We start from the raw sequence: 17,824 nt of genomic DNA, 5'->3' as shown, positions 1-17,824 counted from the left end.
TTTGGATAAGTAGCATTCCATAGTGAGGGAACTGTGTGAGTAAACAATCTATAAAATACCTTTATGGACACTTTCTGTACTGGTAGGTATTTTACTTGCATTAACTCACTGGACCCCAAACAGTTCTGTGAAGTAGGTACCAATATCTAAATTCACCAATAAAGAAAGTGAATCTTAGAGAAGTTGATTTGCTCAAGATTGTGTATATACATGATGGGTTCTGAAGGAGGGAGAGGTATGTATGTTTGTCAGGCTCAAAATCAGGAGGTGGGGCCGGCCCAGTGGCTCAGGCGGTTGGAGCTCCATGCTCTTAACTCCGAAGGCTGCTGGTTCAATTCCCACATGGGCCATTGGGCTCTCAACCACAAGGTTGCTGGTTCAACTCCTCGAGTCCCGCAAGGGATGGTGGGCTCCGCCCCCTGCAACTAAGATTGAACATGGCACCTTGAGCTGAGCTGCCTCCTGGATGGCTCAGTTGGTTGGAAGGCATCCTCTCAACCACAAGGTTTCTGGTTCGACTCCTGCAAGGGATGGTGGGCTGCGCCCCCTGCAACTAGCAATGACAACTGGACCTGGAGCTGAGCTGTGCCCTCTACAACTAAGACTGAAAGGACAATAACTTGAAGCTGAACGGCACCCTCCACAACTAAGATTGAAGGGTCAATAACTTGACTTATAAAAAAGCCCTGGAAGTACACACTGTTCCCCCATAAAGTCCTGTTCCCCCTCCCCAATAAAATCTTTAAAAAAAAAAAATCAGTAGGTGGGAGTGGGGTCCAGCCTATTTTGGAAATGGTCAGTGGGCCTGTAGGTGTGATGTATAGAACTGAGAAAAGGCTTAGGGCAATATTCCCCAGGTTTGCCCAAACTCAGGGACTGCTGGTGGCACTTATTTAAAATAGAGATTTTCAGGTCAACTCCCCTGGAGCTTCTGATTTTTAAAATTAAAATCTTTATATTTAACGAGTACCCTAGGTGATCTTTTGATCAGGCAGATTGGGCACACTTGATTAACCTGATTTATGTATAGCAGGAAATAAAGCATCTAACTCCTAATTGGTGCTCAATTGTTTGTAGAATTGGATTTTTTCTTTAAAGACTACACAATTTGCATTTTATTCTCTATTTATTGGGGTTAATATTGAAGGTTTATGAGCAGGGTATAAAATTATTAGATGCTTATAGAAAACAATGGAGTGTTATTTATTGGAAGAAAATGTGGTGTTTTTGTTAAAATTTAAAATATCCTTTTTTTTTTAAACTTCCAATAAGGTGCTTTTAAAATGAGAAAAGGTTAATTTGTTAAAGAGGCACCTAAAGCATTTTTTGTATTGGAATGGAATCTTTAGTAATTTTTAACATTCGAGATTGTGGTGAGAATAAATATGTATATTTTAATATGAAACATAACTATAATAGTAATTTCAACTTTTTTATAATATTGCTTCTTTGATTTTAAAAGTAATACCTTTTTTCCTTTGTTTTTTTGGACCTCTACGCTGATGGAAATATTTGTTTCCCTTCCTTCTTCTCCTCAAACTTCTGACCCCCTTACTTCCTTCATCACTTTCAGCTGGCAAAGTTGCCTTCCATTTTTCCAGAGAAAATAAACACCATCACATGGAGACTGTCTCAAGTTCTTGACTGAAACTGACAAGTCAGCATTCACACTTGCACCATCCTTTGGGAACCAGTTTTAGGGAAGAGGTGTCAGCAAGGTCATATCCCTCCATCAGTGCCTTGGGTACATCCCCTCCTGCCACCTCAGTGACCTTCTTTGCCCATTATCCCTTTACGATCTAGTCCCCTGTTCTCCAATTTGAGCCATATGTGGACCTCTTTTAAGGAAAAAAACTCTTAGGGATTTCCAGGGATGACAAAATTTTTTTGTAGTTATAATTTTAAATAAACAGATATTAGCTCTATGCTTTATAGCTCTTTAGAAGGTAAAAATAATTTTATAAATTAATACACATAAACTACAAAATAAAATTCAATAGCTGGTATATGGCTGTAAAATGCACATTTAGAAATTAATAAAAATAAAAGCATGAAACATAGGATATTCAAATGGACATAGTTTAATGTGATAAGTGAAACTAAATTGCAGCTTGAAAGTTTAAATATTTGACTACTACTGCCCAGGTTCTTTTGAGTTCTCCATGTATATATCACTCTGTGCCATGGGATGATTCATCTCCCACTATTTTTCTCTATTTGGAACATTATGCCCTATAATAACAAGGTAAGTTAAGACTTCCTCTAAGAAATTTGCTGTGGCCCTGAGTGTCCTTTCTTTGGGGTATTCCATTAGAACTCTATACTTATAATACTTATCACTGTATGTTCTAAAATGCCCATTCACCTTTCAGTATGCACCAGCTGAGATCACAAAATAGCACTATATCCTTTTTTTGTTTACTTTAACAGGAACATTTCCCGCATGCATTACTCTTTGAAAACATTTCTATTAACATCATAATATTTATATTACCTATGTAAGTGTATTTAACTTTCCCCCTATTGTCGTACATTTAGATTGCTTCCAGCTTCTCACTTGTACAAATTTTATTTGCGTCCCTTATTTTCTTAGATCTCTAACAGATGAAAAACTGGGTCCTGAGGAGGAAATACAATCTAGTAGTTAATGACTTAAAGTTCAATTCTTGGTTGGCTTTGTTGCCTGACAGCCATCAGACCATTAACAAAATGAATAACCTCTCTAAGCTTATTTTTGTATTGGGTATTTACTTCATAATATGTGAATACTTAGCATAGTAGGTGAACAGAACATGTAATTAGAGCAATGGTTGACTCAATAAATGCTAGATATTATTTTGTACTTACAAAAAATAGTTAATGTAGGCACTTGCAAATGACAGGTAAAATTTACTTGTTTACACGTCCAACTTACACTTACGCTTCTCATCCAATGAGAACACGTCATCAAATTATAAAATTTTGAGTGAGAAAATGAACAAGCAGTTGATTTCACAATTTGACACCTATTTGAAGCACCTTTCTACAATATGTGCTTGGGAGAACTGTAAAAATGTTTGCAAGTACTTAACAATAAGAAAAACAAATAAGCAATGGCGTGTATTTATATTAACACCTGGAGGGTATTTCTTAAAAGCTAAACGCGTGCATTCCCTGCTTAGATGCAGAGGCCCGAGGAACGGCAGAGGGTAGTTTTCTTTACCTTAAGGGAAACCCAGGTTTAGTGCCTCTAAGGCTTTGGACAGTTGTTCGGCGTGGAAACAGAGTGCAAACTGGAAGAAGAAAAGGGTGGGGGGACAAAAACCAGTGGGTCTCCGCCTGTTTGAATAAGTTACTGCTACAAAGAAGTGCGCTCAGGAGACCGTAAGCGGTGAAGTTTTTGCTACTTCCATTCCTCCCACACGTCCTCCTAGAAATTTCAGCGGGCTGGCTCCTCAGTCTTCTGAGTTCTCCCGGGGAAGCTTCCCCATCTCCCTGGCAACCCAAGCCGCCACCAATTGCAGCGAAGGATTGATGATCACGTGGCCTCTGTCCCCGCTCTAGCGGAGGCAATATGGCGGCTCCGACAGGCAGTAGCTGCGAGATTTGAGTTACTCTGCTTGTCTCTGCTGCATCTTTCATGATGGCATCTCCAGCTTTTTGCGGTTCAGGTCAGAGCCCGGAGGGGCTCCTTGGAGACCTCTCTTCACAAGAAGACGATGAGGATTGTGATCCTGAAGATCGTGTCAGCGACTCGGGTTCATATTCGTCTGCGAGTAGCGATTATGAGTAAGGCTCTCCAAGAGGGGAGATTGAATCCATCCTTTCTATCCGGAGAGTACACGTGGGCGGAGGGTACTGCAGAGGGTTGGCGTGGTTGGGATTGAGTGAGTGACGTTCTATAGTAAGTGGGATTTTTTTGCGCCACGTTTTAATTGTGTGATGTGAGCCGAAATGAGGGTGCCATTCTTTGCTACCGGACGTTTTTTCATGATTCTCAGATAAGAATCTCCTCTTTTTTGTGGTAGAGTCCATAATATATGATGAAGGTATATCCGTTAGTGTTCGTAGAACTGTTATGTCGCAGTGTCTTCTTGCTTCTCTGGCATCATGACCTTTGTGACTTAACCTCAGTAGTATTTTGAGGGAAGGGGCACCCTACACGTTTTATATTTAAAGAATGTAGATTTTTTTCCTGTTATAACCATGGATAGATATATAAAAGAAAATCAACCCATAGTCTCACTATCGAGGACAACCTCTTTTAGCATTTTTGGGGTATTTCTGCTATCTTTTCCTACACACCCTCGTGGGTTTTTTTGTTTTCTATTTTATTTCATAATGTAATTTTTGAAATACAGATTATCCACTTTTTTTATCCTTAATAATAATGAAAAAGTTAGTTTGAGTCACAGTACTCAGTGCTACTTCAGATTTAAAGGAATGTATCCCTTACTGCTCTGGATTAAGAACTTTTTGGGAAAGTTATTTAGTGGTAACTTGAAATGACTAACAGTGGAAAGGTTCAGGTGCAGAAACATCAACCAAACCCACAATGGACTGCCACATACAGTCAGTTTTAGGATGACATTTTATGTGTATTTAGGAATAACAGTTACAGTATTTAATATGTATTTAGGTGCAAAAGTTACTTGTCAATTATTTTCACCTATAGGTGTGTAAAACATTTTTATCATTAAAAGCATGGGTGGAGGGAGAACCATCACTAATGGCTGCTTAATATACTCTAGAGGCTTAATGAGGACAAATCATATGAAGACTTGAACAAATTTATGAATACCACATATTTTGCATAATCTTGTGCTATGGTCATTTAAAAAATAATTACAAAATTCATGGTTATCAAGCGAGGTTGCTAGAAGGAAGTATAGATTATGTGGAATCCATTTGGTCTTGCTATGGAAGTCATAAGCACTGTGAAATTCAAACTCTTGGTTTGTCTACATCTTAAAACCACATACTTTTAACCCAAAGAGAATCTGTAATTTGCCCATGGTCATATAGCTCAGTGTTATCAATGTAGGAATTTAGGAGAACTGATTTCAAATAGGATGCCCTGATTTTGGTGCAATGAAGAGAACTCCTTACTTCAGAGCATTTTGTAAGTCAGAATGCATGTATATGTGTATTATATTTTAGTTTTTTTAAAAAGTGGTTGTTAAACTTTCTATGTCAGTCATTCACTGATCACTCCACATGTTCCAGTGTCTCCATCCTCCTAATAGCAAAGTACAGTAAATCCCTATTGTAAAATGTTTTTCTGTTTTATATTGTGAGTCCTACCAAGAGTCAGATTTTATGGCTGTCCCTTGGTGTGTAGGACATGAGAGTTGATTTGCTGACCTGACCAGGTAGGCCTGACAGGGAGACCTGACCTGTTCCTTCCTTATGGTATTAGGTAGTTGTCTCCCTAAGCTGCAGAGTCACCACTGTAGGAGGTAGCCTGTGGGGCTTGGACACTCTTTGATCAAAGGTTTAGGGATGCGAACCTAATCTTGCTCATCAAAGCTCAGAGATGAATTGTCTGCTGTCTTTCATCACTTATATGAAGGTTATTAAGGAAGTTATGCTACTTACTGATTCACTTAAAGTATCCTGAACTTTCAAGGCTTCAGTTAATTAATTATCTGCATATTCTTTCTGGAAATTATTTTGTTTCATACATGCTTTGTAACTGAAAACCAGTTTGAGCTGCACGTGATTGTCAATATAAAATTAATAAGTTTATTACTTTTGAGATGAAATTACTTTAGGGTACATTCTGGTGAAGTACTTTTAATAGTTTTATTTAAGACATTATATATGAGGAAAATTTTAGATTGGTGCAGTGCATCTTACCTGGCACACTGGCAAGTCCCTGGGGGAAGTTTCAGAGGTAATACTGGTGGGTGGGTTGGGTTGAGGGAACCAGTGACTAGTTTCAGTATGGAAATAACAGAAATCATACATGCAATAATGCTATGTTTACTTGCAATAATGCTATGTTTACTTGCAATAATGCTATGTTTCTTTGCTTTGGTTTACAATTATCCAGCTCTTTGAAGCAACATTGGTTAGTTCATACTGGCCACAATTATCAATTTCATGACAGATTTTTGATTTTTCAAAGTGAATTTTTTGTTGTTATTGTTACTTTTAAAACTTTCAACTGATGGAAAGAGGAATACTTTTAAAAGAATTTAGCTGTAAAAAGCTAATAAACTTCCACTGAAAATAAGAATGACTAGAGAAGAAGGGAACTATGTCCTTTACATTGGGGGTGGGGGGTGGGGATTTTAACAGTTTTATTGAAGTATAGTTGACATACAATAAACTATCCATATTTAAAGTGTACAGTTTGATAAGTTTTGACAGGTAAATATCTGTCAAGGTAATGAACATACGCATCTCATCTAGGTTTCCCATGTGCCTGCCTCCCTGAGGCTGCTCATGGCCCCCAACCACTTACCTGTTTTCTGTCATTAGAGATGAGTTTGTATTTTCTGGTTTTATAAAAAATGGAATCAGACAGTATGTACTCTTTCTTTAATCTGTCCTCCTTTACTCAGCATAATTATTTTGAGACTCATCCATGTTGTCACCTATATGTAGCTCATTCCTTTTTTATTTCCGAATGGGATTCCGTTGTATGAATATGCCAAAATTTATCTTTTTTCTTGGGTTTTAATGTGGGACTGTACTACTTGAAGAATCAAAATATTTCATTCAAAGTCCTGATCCCCTATATCAACACCCAATTTAAGATAGTCCTGTTTTTCCTCTTTTGTTCTGACCCCTGACTTCTTTTGGCTTTTAATTTTTCCTTTATCAAATTATATAGATTAAAAAGCCAAGCAGTATGTAAGCAGGTGTACGATGAGAAATGGTACTTCTCTGCTACCATCTCTCTCTGCTTCCAGCTCAGGATGTTTGAAGAGAGTTCATGATCTTCCTCCTCTTCTAGTGTTGCCCACCCCTTTTTCTGCATCCCTCTCTCCTTGCCATATCTTCAGATCTAATAAGTTTCCCATCCTGGTGACTTCCTCCTTCTCCTTTGCTTTCTCACAGGTGCTGTGAAACGTGGGGGGTGTTGCTAATGGAGGAGACTGTGCACTGGGGGCGGGGGGCAGGGAGTATATGTGACATCAGTGTACCTTCCACTCAATTTTGCTGTGAACCTATAAGCGCTCTAAAAAAAATAAAGTCTACTACATCATTTTTCTGCCTACTCAAAAACTTGAGGGCCTCCCAAATAAATTCCAGATTCTTTAGAATGATTTTTAAAGGTCTTTTAGATCTGTCCCCAGCCTTTCTGATCTCATCTTTGATGCTCTTCCTCTCTTTAGCCGCCTGTATTTCTACTTGTCTTAGCTCGGGCTGCTGCGTATTTAAAAAGATAACATAGATTGAGTGGTTTATGAGCAACAGAAATGTATTTCTCACAGTTCTAGAGGCTGGAAGTCCAAGATCGGGGTGCCAGCGTGCTCGGGTTCTGGGGAGGGCCCCCTTCCTGGTTGCAGACTGCTGACTTCCCATTGTGTCCTCACATGGCACAGAGTGGAGAGGAGCAGCAAGTTTACTTGTATCTCTTAGGAGGGCACTAATTCCATTTGTGAGGGCTCCACCCTCATGAGTTCATCTAATCCTAATAACTTCCGAAAGGCCTCACCTCTAAATACCATCACACTGGGTGGTAGGGTTTCAACATATACACTTTGTGGGAGCACACACATTCAGTGTACCACGTTACTGAAATATCTACCCATTCTCATACCATGTTCTTTCACACCTGTACGTGGACATACTTGGTTCACTCTGAAACACTCTTTCTTCCCATCTCTACTTGTGAAAAGCATGCAGGGTTCCACTTAAGTGCTACCTTTTCCTAGAACCTTTTCTAATCCTCTGAGACTTAATTTCAACAGACTGTAGTTTTTATTCCTCACTTTTGGTGCTTGCTTTTCAGCTAGGTGATGAGCTCTCTGTCCTTCTGATGTCTTTAAAAGTACAATGAAGCCCTCTAACAAAATGTTTTGCTGGTCTGTGACTTCAGTTCTGCCAGCGTTAGATCATATTCCTAATTTAGTGATGAGTAGACCTGGCCCATTTTAGCTGAAGAGTTGGGGGTGGGGCGTGTGGTCCTGGAAATGGGCTCATTCTGAACACAGTTCCAATGGAGATGTGTTCCTGATGTAAACATTTATTTCATGCAGTGAGTACACAGTTTATAGTTCATGGGCTGTTCCCTTCCTCTTCTCTGACAGGCCGTACATTTGTTCCAGTGGTGACTAAACGAGAAAGAACATTAGCCCTTCCCAGGTTCCCTACCCCCCTCAAAGTGCTATAACAGCTAGAGTAGATTTTAACCACTAAAATCATGATTTTTCTTTTAGAAAACAATCAGAAGACTTCAGGGATGAAAATTAGGTATTGCTGGTAGACAGAACATGGGGCGGGGGGTGGGGGGGGGAACCAACACACAGAAAAGCATTAAGCAGACCGGTATTTACTGCCTGAGGACCAGCTAGAACCCATGTTAATTTCTCATGGTGTTTTCATTGTATGTGATTTTTCTCTGTCCCTAGAATTGTCCTGCTGTACCTCTTAGCACCTCATAACTATGTGTGTTGGCCACTTTGGTAAAGCACATTGTGCTTTGCCCACTAAAAAGAAAAAATAAGTATAATGTACCAGGTTTGGAGTAGTAGCAAAAGTCTATTTTTCTGAAGAAAATGTACCAGGAAGGCTGGCTGTTTCATAATGTTTTGTGTTTTTTTGTGGAGGTCAAGGAAATGGTGATACTACTTCAGTTGATGAAAAATGCTGATATTAATGTAAATACACACCTGAGAGATTCAATAACTTAGAAGGAGGGAAAAAAGATTTAGTGTCAATGTAGAATTCTTGACTACATCAGAAATTGAGAAACTTATTACCATTATCTGACGTTCATTTTCTTTAATTATGTTACGGCTTATGTAAGTGAACTTGCTTATGTGCAAATTAGCAAGTCTTTTTTGGGGAAGAAGGACTCTTCTCATTTTTAACCACATCCATTAGGGCCTTGAAAACCATTTAAAGTGCCATCAAACTTTGCAAGCAGACTATATACAGTTATTTCAGTTTAGAGCAAGATAGATAGACTAAACAAAATAGGAATCTCATTGAAAGACATTTATACAATGACACCTTTGCAGTGTGCACCATAGGACCTCAGAAAAGAGATGAAAGAATGTTTGCATTGTATTACAAAAATCTGAGTTAAAACTGCTAGATTTATTTCTTTTTGGAAAGTAAACCTTTTATTTTTGGGTAAGTTTGAATTTATAGAAAAGTTGCAAAGATAGTACAGAGTTCCTAGCTATCCCTCACCGAGTTTCCCCTGACAATGGCAGCACCTTACACAGCTATGGTACAGTACGCAAAACTAAGAAATTAACATCGGTACAGTACCATTAACTAGACTCCAGACTTTTTTTGGATTTCACCAGTCCTCTACTTATGTCCCTTTTCTGTTCCAGGATCTCATATTGCATTTAGTCATCAAGTCTTACTGTCCTCTGGTGTGTGACAGTTTTCAGTCCTTCCTTGTTTTTCATAACCTCCATCTCTTGGTTAAGGTAATGTCGGCCAGATTTCTTCACTGCGTTTACTATTTTTCACTTCCCACACTCTGTTCTTTGGAAGCACGTCAGTAGGCCTGGTCCATGCTCGACAGGAGGAAAGGTTAAGCTCCATCTCCTGGAGTAGGGTGTATCTACATACAAAGTTCTTTAATTTTGTTCTTAATGGATAGTTGCAATGAAAGGTTGGGTGGTTATTGTCATTGTTTTTAACACATCTCCTTCCTTCTAGTAGGACTCGTTTGGGAGTCCAGTCTTTACAACTGTGTGAAACTTCCTAACACATCCATCAGTTATGCTCCTGATGCTTATTTAAGTAGGAATCAGTCATCTGGAGTAGGAGTAAGGAAGCTTTGGGAATACTGAACTATGGGGGCCTTAACAGCAGCATCTGGTTTTGCTTCTGCGTCACCGGCACTTAGCCGGGAACCTAGCAAACAGAAGTCGTTGGAAACACCTTTGTTCATTGCCAGGGCTTGGAAAAGTGCAGAGCACAGAGCTGTATCTAATAAAGGTGTGAGTTTCTCTTTAGGTTTGACTCTGTGGGGTGAGAAAGAAGGGAAATAGCAATTAGTTGGCACTTACCATTCCAGGTACATTATTTTCGTTGCTGTTGATAACAGCCCCCTGAGGTAGATATAATCTGTTTTCTAACAGAGGGAAACTAAAGCTCGGAAAGGTGAAAATCTCAATAGAAAAGACTTTGAAGCCAGGTCTTTGTGACTTCTCGGTTCATTTTCTTCTCTCTATACATGTCATCTTTTTTTACCGTTAGGGATGCTTGTAACAATGGTTGTATGATTAATAACCTGTAGTAAGTGGTGCTAAGTGCCTAAAATGATGCCAGACACTGGCAACCAACAGTGGTAAAAAATATTAGTTTTGGTATTTGGGGCCAGTTACGCTTTTTTTTTTTTTCACCATTCATATATAGTTGAAAAATCTGTATTAATTACCAACCACAGACCAGGGCAGTGGTTAGTTTCAGAGTTGAGTAATAGGATAGTGCATTTTTGTAAACATTAATTTTCATAGTATTTAGAAAGAGACATTTAACTTTTAAGTTAACAGAACCAGAGTTGCTAATAAACACTGCAGAAAACCAGACTGTTTTCTGTCTGATTGAATGATTAGAACACAAATGAATACCCTTTCATGCCAAGATATTACAGCTCATGGTTCTGAAAAGACTCTCTCCACTTGGTAATTTTTCCACTGTAACCAGTTTTTCTTTAAAGAATAGCGGTTTGAAAGGTAAACTGTTCATAACATCGAACAGGGTAGAGTTTGTGATTAGTTTTGTTGTTTTAAGATGAGTATTTTTGTTTCTAATGCTGTTTCAATCATTTTAATAGCAATAATTTTGTTTCTTTCAATGGCCTACTTCCCAGTTACAAGTTTTTTGTTTTACAATCACATGATGCATTATGTAGTATGTGGTTTACTCTTCCTACTACAATTATTCATAAAAAGGAGTTTTACAGAAATTATAGGCTACAGAAGTGATCATTATTAATTGTGACTATAAACTGGTTGTTTTCAGCAAAGATTTTTATTCATGGCGAGGGGAATGTTTCTGTTTTGAAAATTTGTTGTATAAACAAAGTCTATTAATGCTGGTAGACTTTAGCTTTCATTTTAACATGACAGCCATGCTGAATAATTTCTATACAAATGTGCTTTTGTGTACAATTTCCAAATGGCTTACGTCTGTGGATATAATTGCATAATGAACTACTAATGTAAATTATTGTCCACTGAAATTGTCTAATGTGAACACTAACCACACAGGGACTGAGTTAAATTTCTTTAAAAAAAAAAACAAAAAAAACAAACTTAGATTCTAGAAGGGGTCAATCTCTTTTTTTCATTTGTTTTCTATCACTACACCTTTTCTTTTCTTTTTTTTTTTACTACACCTTTTCAGTTCCTGCCGCTTCCCTCGCCCCCTGCCCCCATTCTTCAAGGCTCTGCAAAAAACATCCTACAGGAAAAGCTGTTGATACAATAAATTAGAAATAGTAAGGAAACTGAAATAATCAAAGCGCTTTTATACCTCCCACCTCCCTGCACCATCCCCACCCTCACCCCCAGGCCAGAAAGACATCATTGTTTTTCTTATGTTCAGCTGCTATTCAGATTATCTTTTTTTTTTAATAGTGACCTTGAGCCTGAATGGCTGGACAGTGTGCAGAAAAATGGAGAGCTATTTTATTTGGAACTGAGTGAGGATGAAGAAGAAAGCCTCCTTCCCGAGACACCTGTTGTGAACCATGTCAGATTCAGTGAGACCGAGATTATTATAGAAGAGGATGACTACAAAGGAAAAAAGTACGAACCCAAACTCAAGCGGTTTACCAAAATTTTAAAAAGTAAAAGACTTTTACCCAAGAGCCGTAATAAAAAAAATAGCAGTGACAGTGGGCCAGTCTCCATTCTCAAGCATCAGTCCAATCAGAAAGCAGGAATCGTTGTCCAACAGAGGTACAAAGATGTGAGTGTTTATGTGAACCCCAAAAAGCTGACTGTCACCAAAGCCAAAGAACAGCTGAAGCTTCTGGAAGTACTGGTTGGGATCATCCATCAGACCAAGTGGAGCTGGAGAAGGGCCGGGAAACAGGGCGCTGGAGAGAGGCTTGTGGTCCATGGCCTGCTCCCAGGAGGCTCTGCCATGAAGAGTGGCCAGATACTCATCGGTAAGTGCTGCCGCTCGGCCTCCGGGCTTGTGTGCTGAGATGCATGACTAATGAGGCCTTGTGAGGAAAGCCATCAAGACAGAAGTAGAGCCAGATGAAGGACTGCTTCACGCTATTTGGGACAGGGGCGACAGTGTGAAGGACACTGTAGTGCCAGCAGGGTGTCCTTAAAATCAGCCCTTTTTTGAGTTTTGAATTAGGTCATTTCTATTTCATCTTGGTTATATTTGCTGACAAGTAAAAGAAAATAAGTTGATGGTACAAGTGATAATTTAGGGTTGAATGACCTATATCCAATAACGATACAAAAATATGTAATTTATGAATAAAAATACTTTAAAATTGTATGTTTGTACTTGAGTACACTAAGTTCTTAGAGTGGTTTTAACTGTTTCATTTGGCATATTTAGCAACAGTGGTGTTATACATACATTTCCTTTTAAGGGTGTTTGCCATAAAATATCCCACCAATTTTGAGGGACAAAAATAAATCCACAAGGTCTTCTGAATATCTTTTAAGATGAGCACTTTGTGTTGCTGATACATTTTAAGCTGTTGGATATAACATTTGAGTTAGCAGCAACTTTATTACTTAAAGATAAATTAGACCAATATGAGACTACATTATTAATGACAGTTAGGGGTATTGACAATGCTGAAAGCTGACAGACAGTCTTCAGCTGACCTAGCCTAAGAGATTTGGGTAAAGGAACTTTTATTGATACTTTAGAAACATTTAAAAATATTTTTTACTTCAAGTCTAAATTTCGTTTGTTTGTTCATCGAATCAGGAAATAATTTTTTGAGCATCTGCTAAGTACCAGGCATAGAGATTACGGATCTTACGTAGCTCATATGTAATGAAAGAGATGGGTGAGAAGTAGGCTGACAGTTTCACAGTGTGGAAAGTGCCAGGAGATGGTTTTGCCAGGAGGAATCGTGTAGGGAGGGCATCTGTGCAAAGTGTGTATTCAAAGGGTCACAACAAGATCCCCACATTCTCTTCTTACAATGTCATGTTGATACGTTCCTATGGGGATCTATGGTCTGTGTGTCTTTCTTCCAGACCTTTGAATCTGGGTGTGCCTGTGACTACAACTTAAGTGGTTCTGTGTGACTTAAACAGGTGGGATCATACAAGAAAAGATGCAGCTTCTGCCTGGTATTCTTGGAATGTAGCTGCCGTTCTGTGAGGAAGGCCAGGCCACATGCAAAGCCCATCGGTAGTACTGTCTGTTGGGCCAGCCACCCTGCAGCATTGGCCAACTGATGTGAGTGAAGAAGCTGCCAGATAAATTCAGTCCCAGCCACCATCTGGCTGCAGCTACATGAGGAACCATGAGTGAGAATGTTAGCTGAGCCCAGTCAACCCCAGAATTGATAAAAATAATAAATGGTTGTTGTTCATTTCGTTTTGTTATTGACATATAATTGACATATAACATTATATTAGTTTTAGGTATACGACATAATGCTTCGATATTTGTATATATTGTAAAATGACCGCCATTCAGTTAGTCTAGTTAACATCCGTTCCCACACATAGTTGCAAATGGTAGTTGTTTTAAGCTATTGAGTTTTGGGGTGATTTATTATGCAGCAGTAAATAATTGCAACAAGAGCTGATGCATACTTACATCAGGTCCTCAACTTTCTTTTTTGTAAAATGACAGGATTGGACTGCAACATCTCTTTTAGTTCTGTCAGAGGAGGCCAGAATCCAGCTTATCAATCCTGCCTGGGTTGTTGCTAACCGCCATGATTTTAGGATCCCACATGATGGGAAATTCCATCTAACGCATTTCTCTTTAAACTTAACTAGGGCTTCTACTCTGATCTGAATGCCTATTTGAACTGGTTTATACTTAGATCTCTAGAATTCTTTTTACTCTTTTGTCTTGAAATCTAGTGGTGAGGTGATTATAACCAGTGAGCCTGCTATTCCCTGTGTCCTCTCGCTGATCCTCACTGCAGTCGGCTGAACCTTCTAGGGATGCCAGGCACCTTTGGGCCTGACCTTTCTGAGTCATCTGTATGGGAGGAAAGGAAGTCAACCATAGAGAGGAAGAGACTACCATGGTGGTCCCCTTGGTTTATCTTTAACATAATGTAAAGATACACAAGGGGCTAGTCGTCTACTTTTTTGACCTGAGTGTGGTTACATGGATGAGTTCACTTTGTGATAATTCATTGTACTGTATTCCTACAATTTGTGCACTTTTTTGCATGTGTGTTAAAAGGCAATTGAAAGTTATAAAAATGAGGATTATAATTTAAATCTTATAATGGAAAAGTTCTTGATTTACTAATAAGTGAAAAAAAAAAGATTGATCAGAATAAAATGATTATTTCATCCATGTTGTACAGCAAAATGCTTGGCTCGAAATAAGCCCTCCGAAACATTTATTGAATGAATGAATGAACTATGCGAAAAGAATATATGCAGGGAAAACAATTAGAAGTCAATATAAATACAGCAAAATGCTAATAGTGTTGGGTTAGTCTAGGGGCATTATGGGTGATTATTTACGTTTTCAATTTTTTTTAATTTTATGATTATATTCTGTATTTTTAAAATTATGTGCTTTGAGAATAAAGAATGGACTGTTTTGATACCACAGTGGGCTTGCCAGTCCCACAGGGCGCTTCCATGCTGGCAGTCTCTTACTTGTTTCTGTCACAGTTCCCTTTCACACTGCTCTCTGTGCTGACCTGGGAGGTGACCCCACAGGCAGGAGGGTCATGAAGACAGTGCCTTGGTAACACAATTTGCTGGGGTAGCTGCCGCCACTAGCTAGCTGGGGAGTCACCCTCCTTTGACGGAAGTGCCTTCAGTCAGCCAACACAGTGAGACTCGGGACCCTTCATTCTTTTCCTTTCAAGACAGCAGGGTTCTGTTCTATTCCAATTCTTCTCTGCTGGGATTTTGGGAGTTTTGTTGCCCTTTTTGGTGCCATTTTTGCTGTCCCTGCTACCAAGGACTTGCATCTTTACTCTTTGTATTTCTATTTCTGAGTTTTTTCTTCAAGTTTGACATTCAGCTGATAGCTCCCGAACTCCCGTAGCCAGCCCCCGCCCCCAGACCAGAGCCAATGGAAGTCCTCCTTTTCTATACATCCTAGAAACTGCCTATTACCCTGGTGGGTTTTTTCCTTCAAGATTACTGATTTTCAGTCATTTTAATTAGGTGTTTTTTAAGGATTGGAAAGGATAGGGTTAGAGAAATCACATATTAATGTTCTAAACATGCATACCCCCTGCAGACTGTTTTTACTGAACAATAAAACAAAGTTTTTATTTCAGGCTCTTTTAGTGTAGTTCCTAATGTTCTCACCTGTGCTCACTGAATAGACTTGTTTTGTATGACACACCTGTGCTGTGTTTCTCTTAAATATTTTGAATTTTTTTGTTTACTTTTAAAAAATCTTTTTGAGGTATAACATGCATTCATAACATGCACAAATCTTAAGTGTACATTTGGTGAATTTTGACATATAACTTTGTATATAACTGTGTAACTACTAGGTCAAAATATAGAACATTTCCAGTATTCAGAAGGCTCCGTGGTGCTTCCTCCCAATCAACACCCCTTCCAAAAATTAATCTTCTAAAAGTCACAGTTTTCTATTAACAGTTGATGTTGCCTCTTCTTGAACTTCATATAAATGGAATTAGGAGGTGTATTATTCTCTTGTATCTATTCTCTAGTTTATAATGTAGGAGAAATATTCTTGTTGTCACTATGCAATATTTCATTGTATGAATATACAGTATTTGTTTTTCCGTTCCACTGTTGATGGTCATTTTGGTTGTTTGCAGTTAAAATATTTGAAGTGTGTGTTTTTTGTTTTTGTTTTTTGAAGATAGATTTGGCTTTTATGAACATCTAATGTATGGTTTTATTCTCTAATATTATTTGATATGCATTTTTATTTTCACTATCTGTGATACTTGGAACATTTCTGTTTTCTTAATGGAAGTAACGCTACTGTGTTTGTCAGTCTCTCTTCTCTCACATCATTTCTTTCCCACATTTTTAAACCTGTGGTACTTTACCTAGTAGTAAAGGAAAGAAACTGAAGTAGTGAGTTAATTGGAAAGACAGAATTTTAGAGTTTTGAAGCCTTTCTAGAGAACTTCTAGTGCAGGTACTTCCTTCTACAGATGTGTACCAAGGGGATTACAGGATTTTCCCAAGAACAGACATTCATTTAGCAATAAAGCCGGGCCCATGTGTTCTGATTGCCATTCACAGAGCTGCTTCCCTTTGTGACGTTGCACCCCAGAATGGGTGGAGGAAGTGCCAAAGGAAGTGCTTCTTTTTATTTGAAGCAAAAAAAGAAAAAAAATTATTTAATCTTTTCAAAATGTAATTTGGAAATAATATTAAGCTACAACAATGTACCATTTAACCCAATTAGTACATTTTGAGACATTTATCCTAAAGAAATAACATAAAACAGATCTGCAAGCCACAGCCCACAGGTCCTATTAGGCCCCCCACTTGTTTTTGTACCACTTGCAAACCGAGAATGGTTTTTCTTTTACAGTGGTTAAAAAAATGAAAAGAATAATATTTTATGACATATGAACATTATATGAAATTCAGATATCAGTGTTCATAAATAAAATTTTATTGGAACAGAGTTGAGTAGTTGCGACAAAGAACATATGGCCCTCAGAGCCTAAAATATTTACCCTTTTTTATTATCTTACCCTTTATAGAAAAAGTGTGCTGATGCCAGATGTAAAACGAAAAACTATTCACTTGAAAACATTTATTGAAGCTTTTTGTTTTTCAGTAATAGTAAATAATGAAAAGCATGAAAATATCAAACACAAGGGTATGGTTATTTAATTATAATTTAATACATTTACCCGACTATTAAAATTATAATTCTAAAAAACTATATACCAGCATAAAAATTCTTATTACTTGAGAGGTTTAAAAGGAAAAAAATCCGTGATACCTCATTTGTGTGAACATAGGTAAAGACCAAAAATAATTTGCAGAATAATCATTGTATAGTATTGGGATCATCAATAATTTTTTACAACATTTCTGTAGTTTTGTGTGTTTTTTTTTGTATTTCAAGGAGAAATAACAACTGCACTAACTTGTCCAGCATCATCAGAGAATGTGATAATCTACTTAATCAAATGTTCTGAATGATAGTTACAATATATGAGTTACCATTATTGAAGGACTTCTAGGATGGTAGGTTGGGAGGGTCCTTAATTTTCTTTTAGTGCCTGCATATTATGTAGATGAGGAATTGATATTCAAGCTAAAAAAAAAATAAAATAAAATTCATTCTCTTAAAACTTAGGAATTTGCCAGTGATCACATTAAGAGTAACTGTATTCATGTGAGTGTGTAAAATGTCAGTATGGTGACTATGTTTCCAAAACCAGATTCTCTCTACCTGAAGTCAAACTGGACTCAATTTCAATGATCAACTGAAATTTACAATGCGATCCCACCACACCATTCCATACCTATTTCCCAGCCCTTCTGTGCATAAG

At 38.0% G+C, this 17,824-nt stretch overlaps 1 protein-coding gene across 1 annotated transcript in view; it reads left to right on the top strand.

The window, feature by feature from the left end:
* The first annotated feature begins 3,544 nt into the window (after positions 1–3,544).
* INTU (inturned planar cell polarity protein) overlaps positions 3,545–17,824 on the top strand; it is a 53,098-nt gene continuing 38,818 nt past the window's right edge. Inside the window, exons 1-2 of the mRNA XM_019749039.3 lie at positions 3,545–3,768; positions 11,763–12,298. Of these exons, the coding sequence (XP_019604598.3) occupies positions 3,620–3,768; positions 11,763–12,298 (685 nt within the window). The 5' untranslated portion in view covers positions 3,545–3,619. The remainder of the gene's footprint in view (positions 3,769–11,762; positions 12,299–17,824) is intronic.

Source organism: Rhinolophus sinicus, chromosome 15, assembly GCF_057876585.1.
Source record: "Rhinolophus sinicus isolate RSI-liver-muscle chromosome 15, RSI-T2T, whole genome shotgun sequence".
Taxonomy (NCBI): domain Eukaryota; kingdom Metazoa; phylum Chordata; class Mammalia; order Chiroptera; family Rhinolophidae; genus Rhinolophus; species Rhinolophus sinicus.
This window is presented reverse-complemented; position numbering and strand designations above follow the sequence as displayed.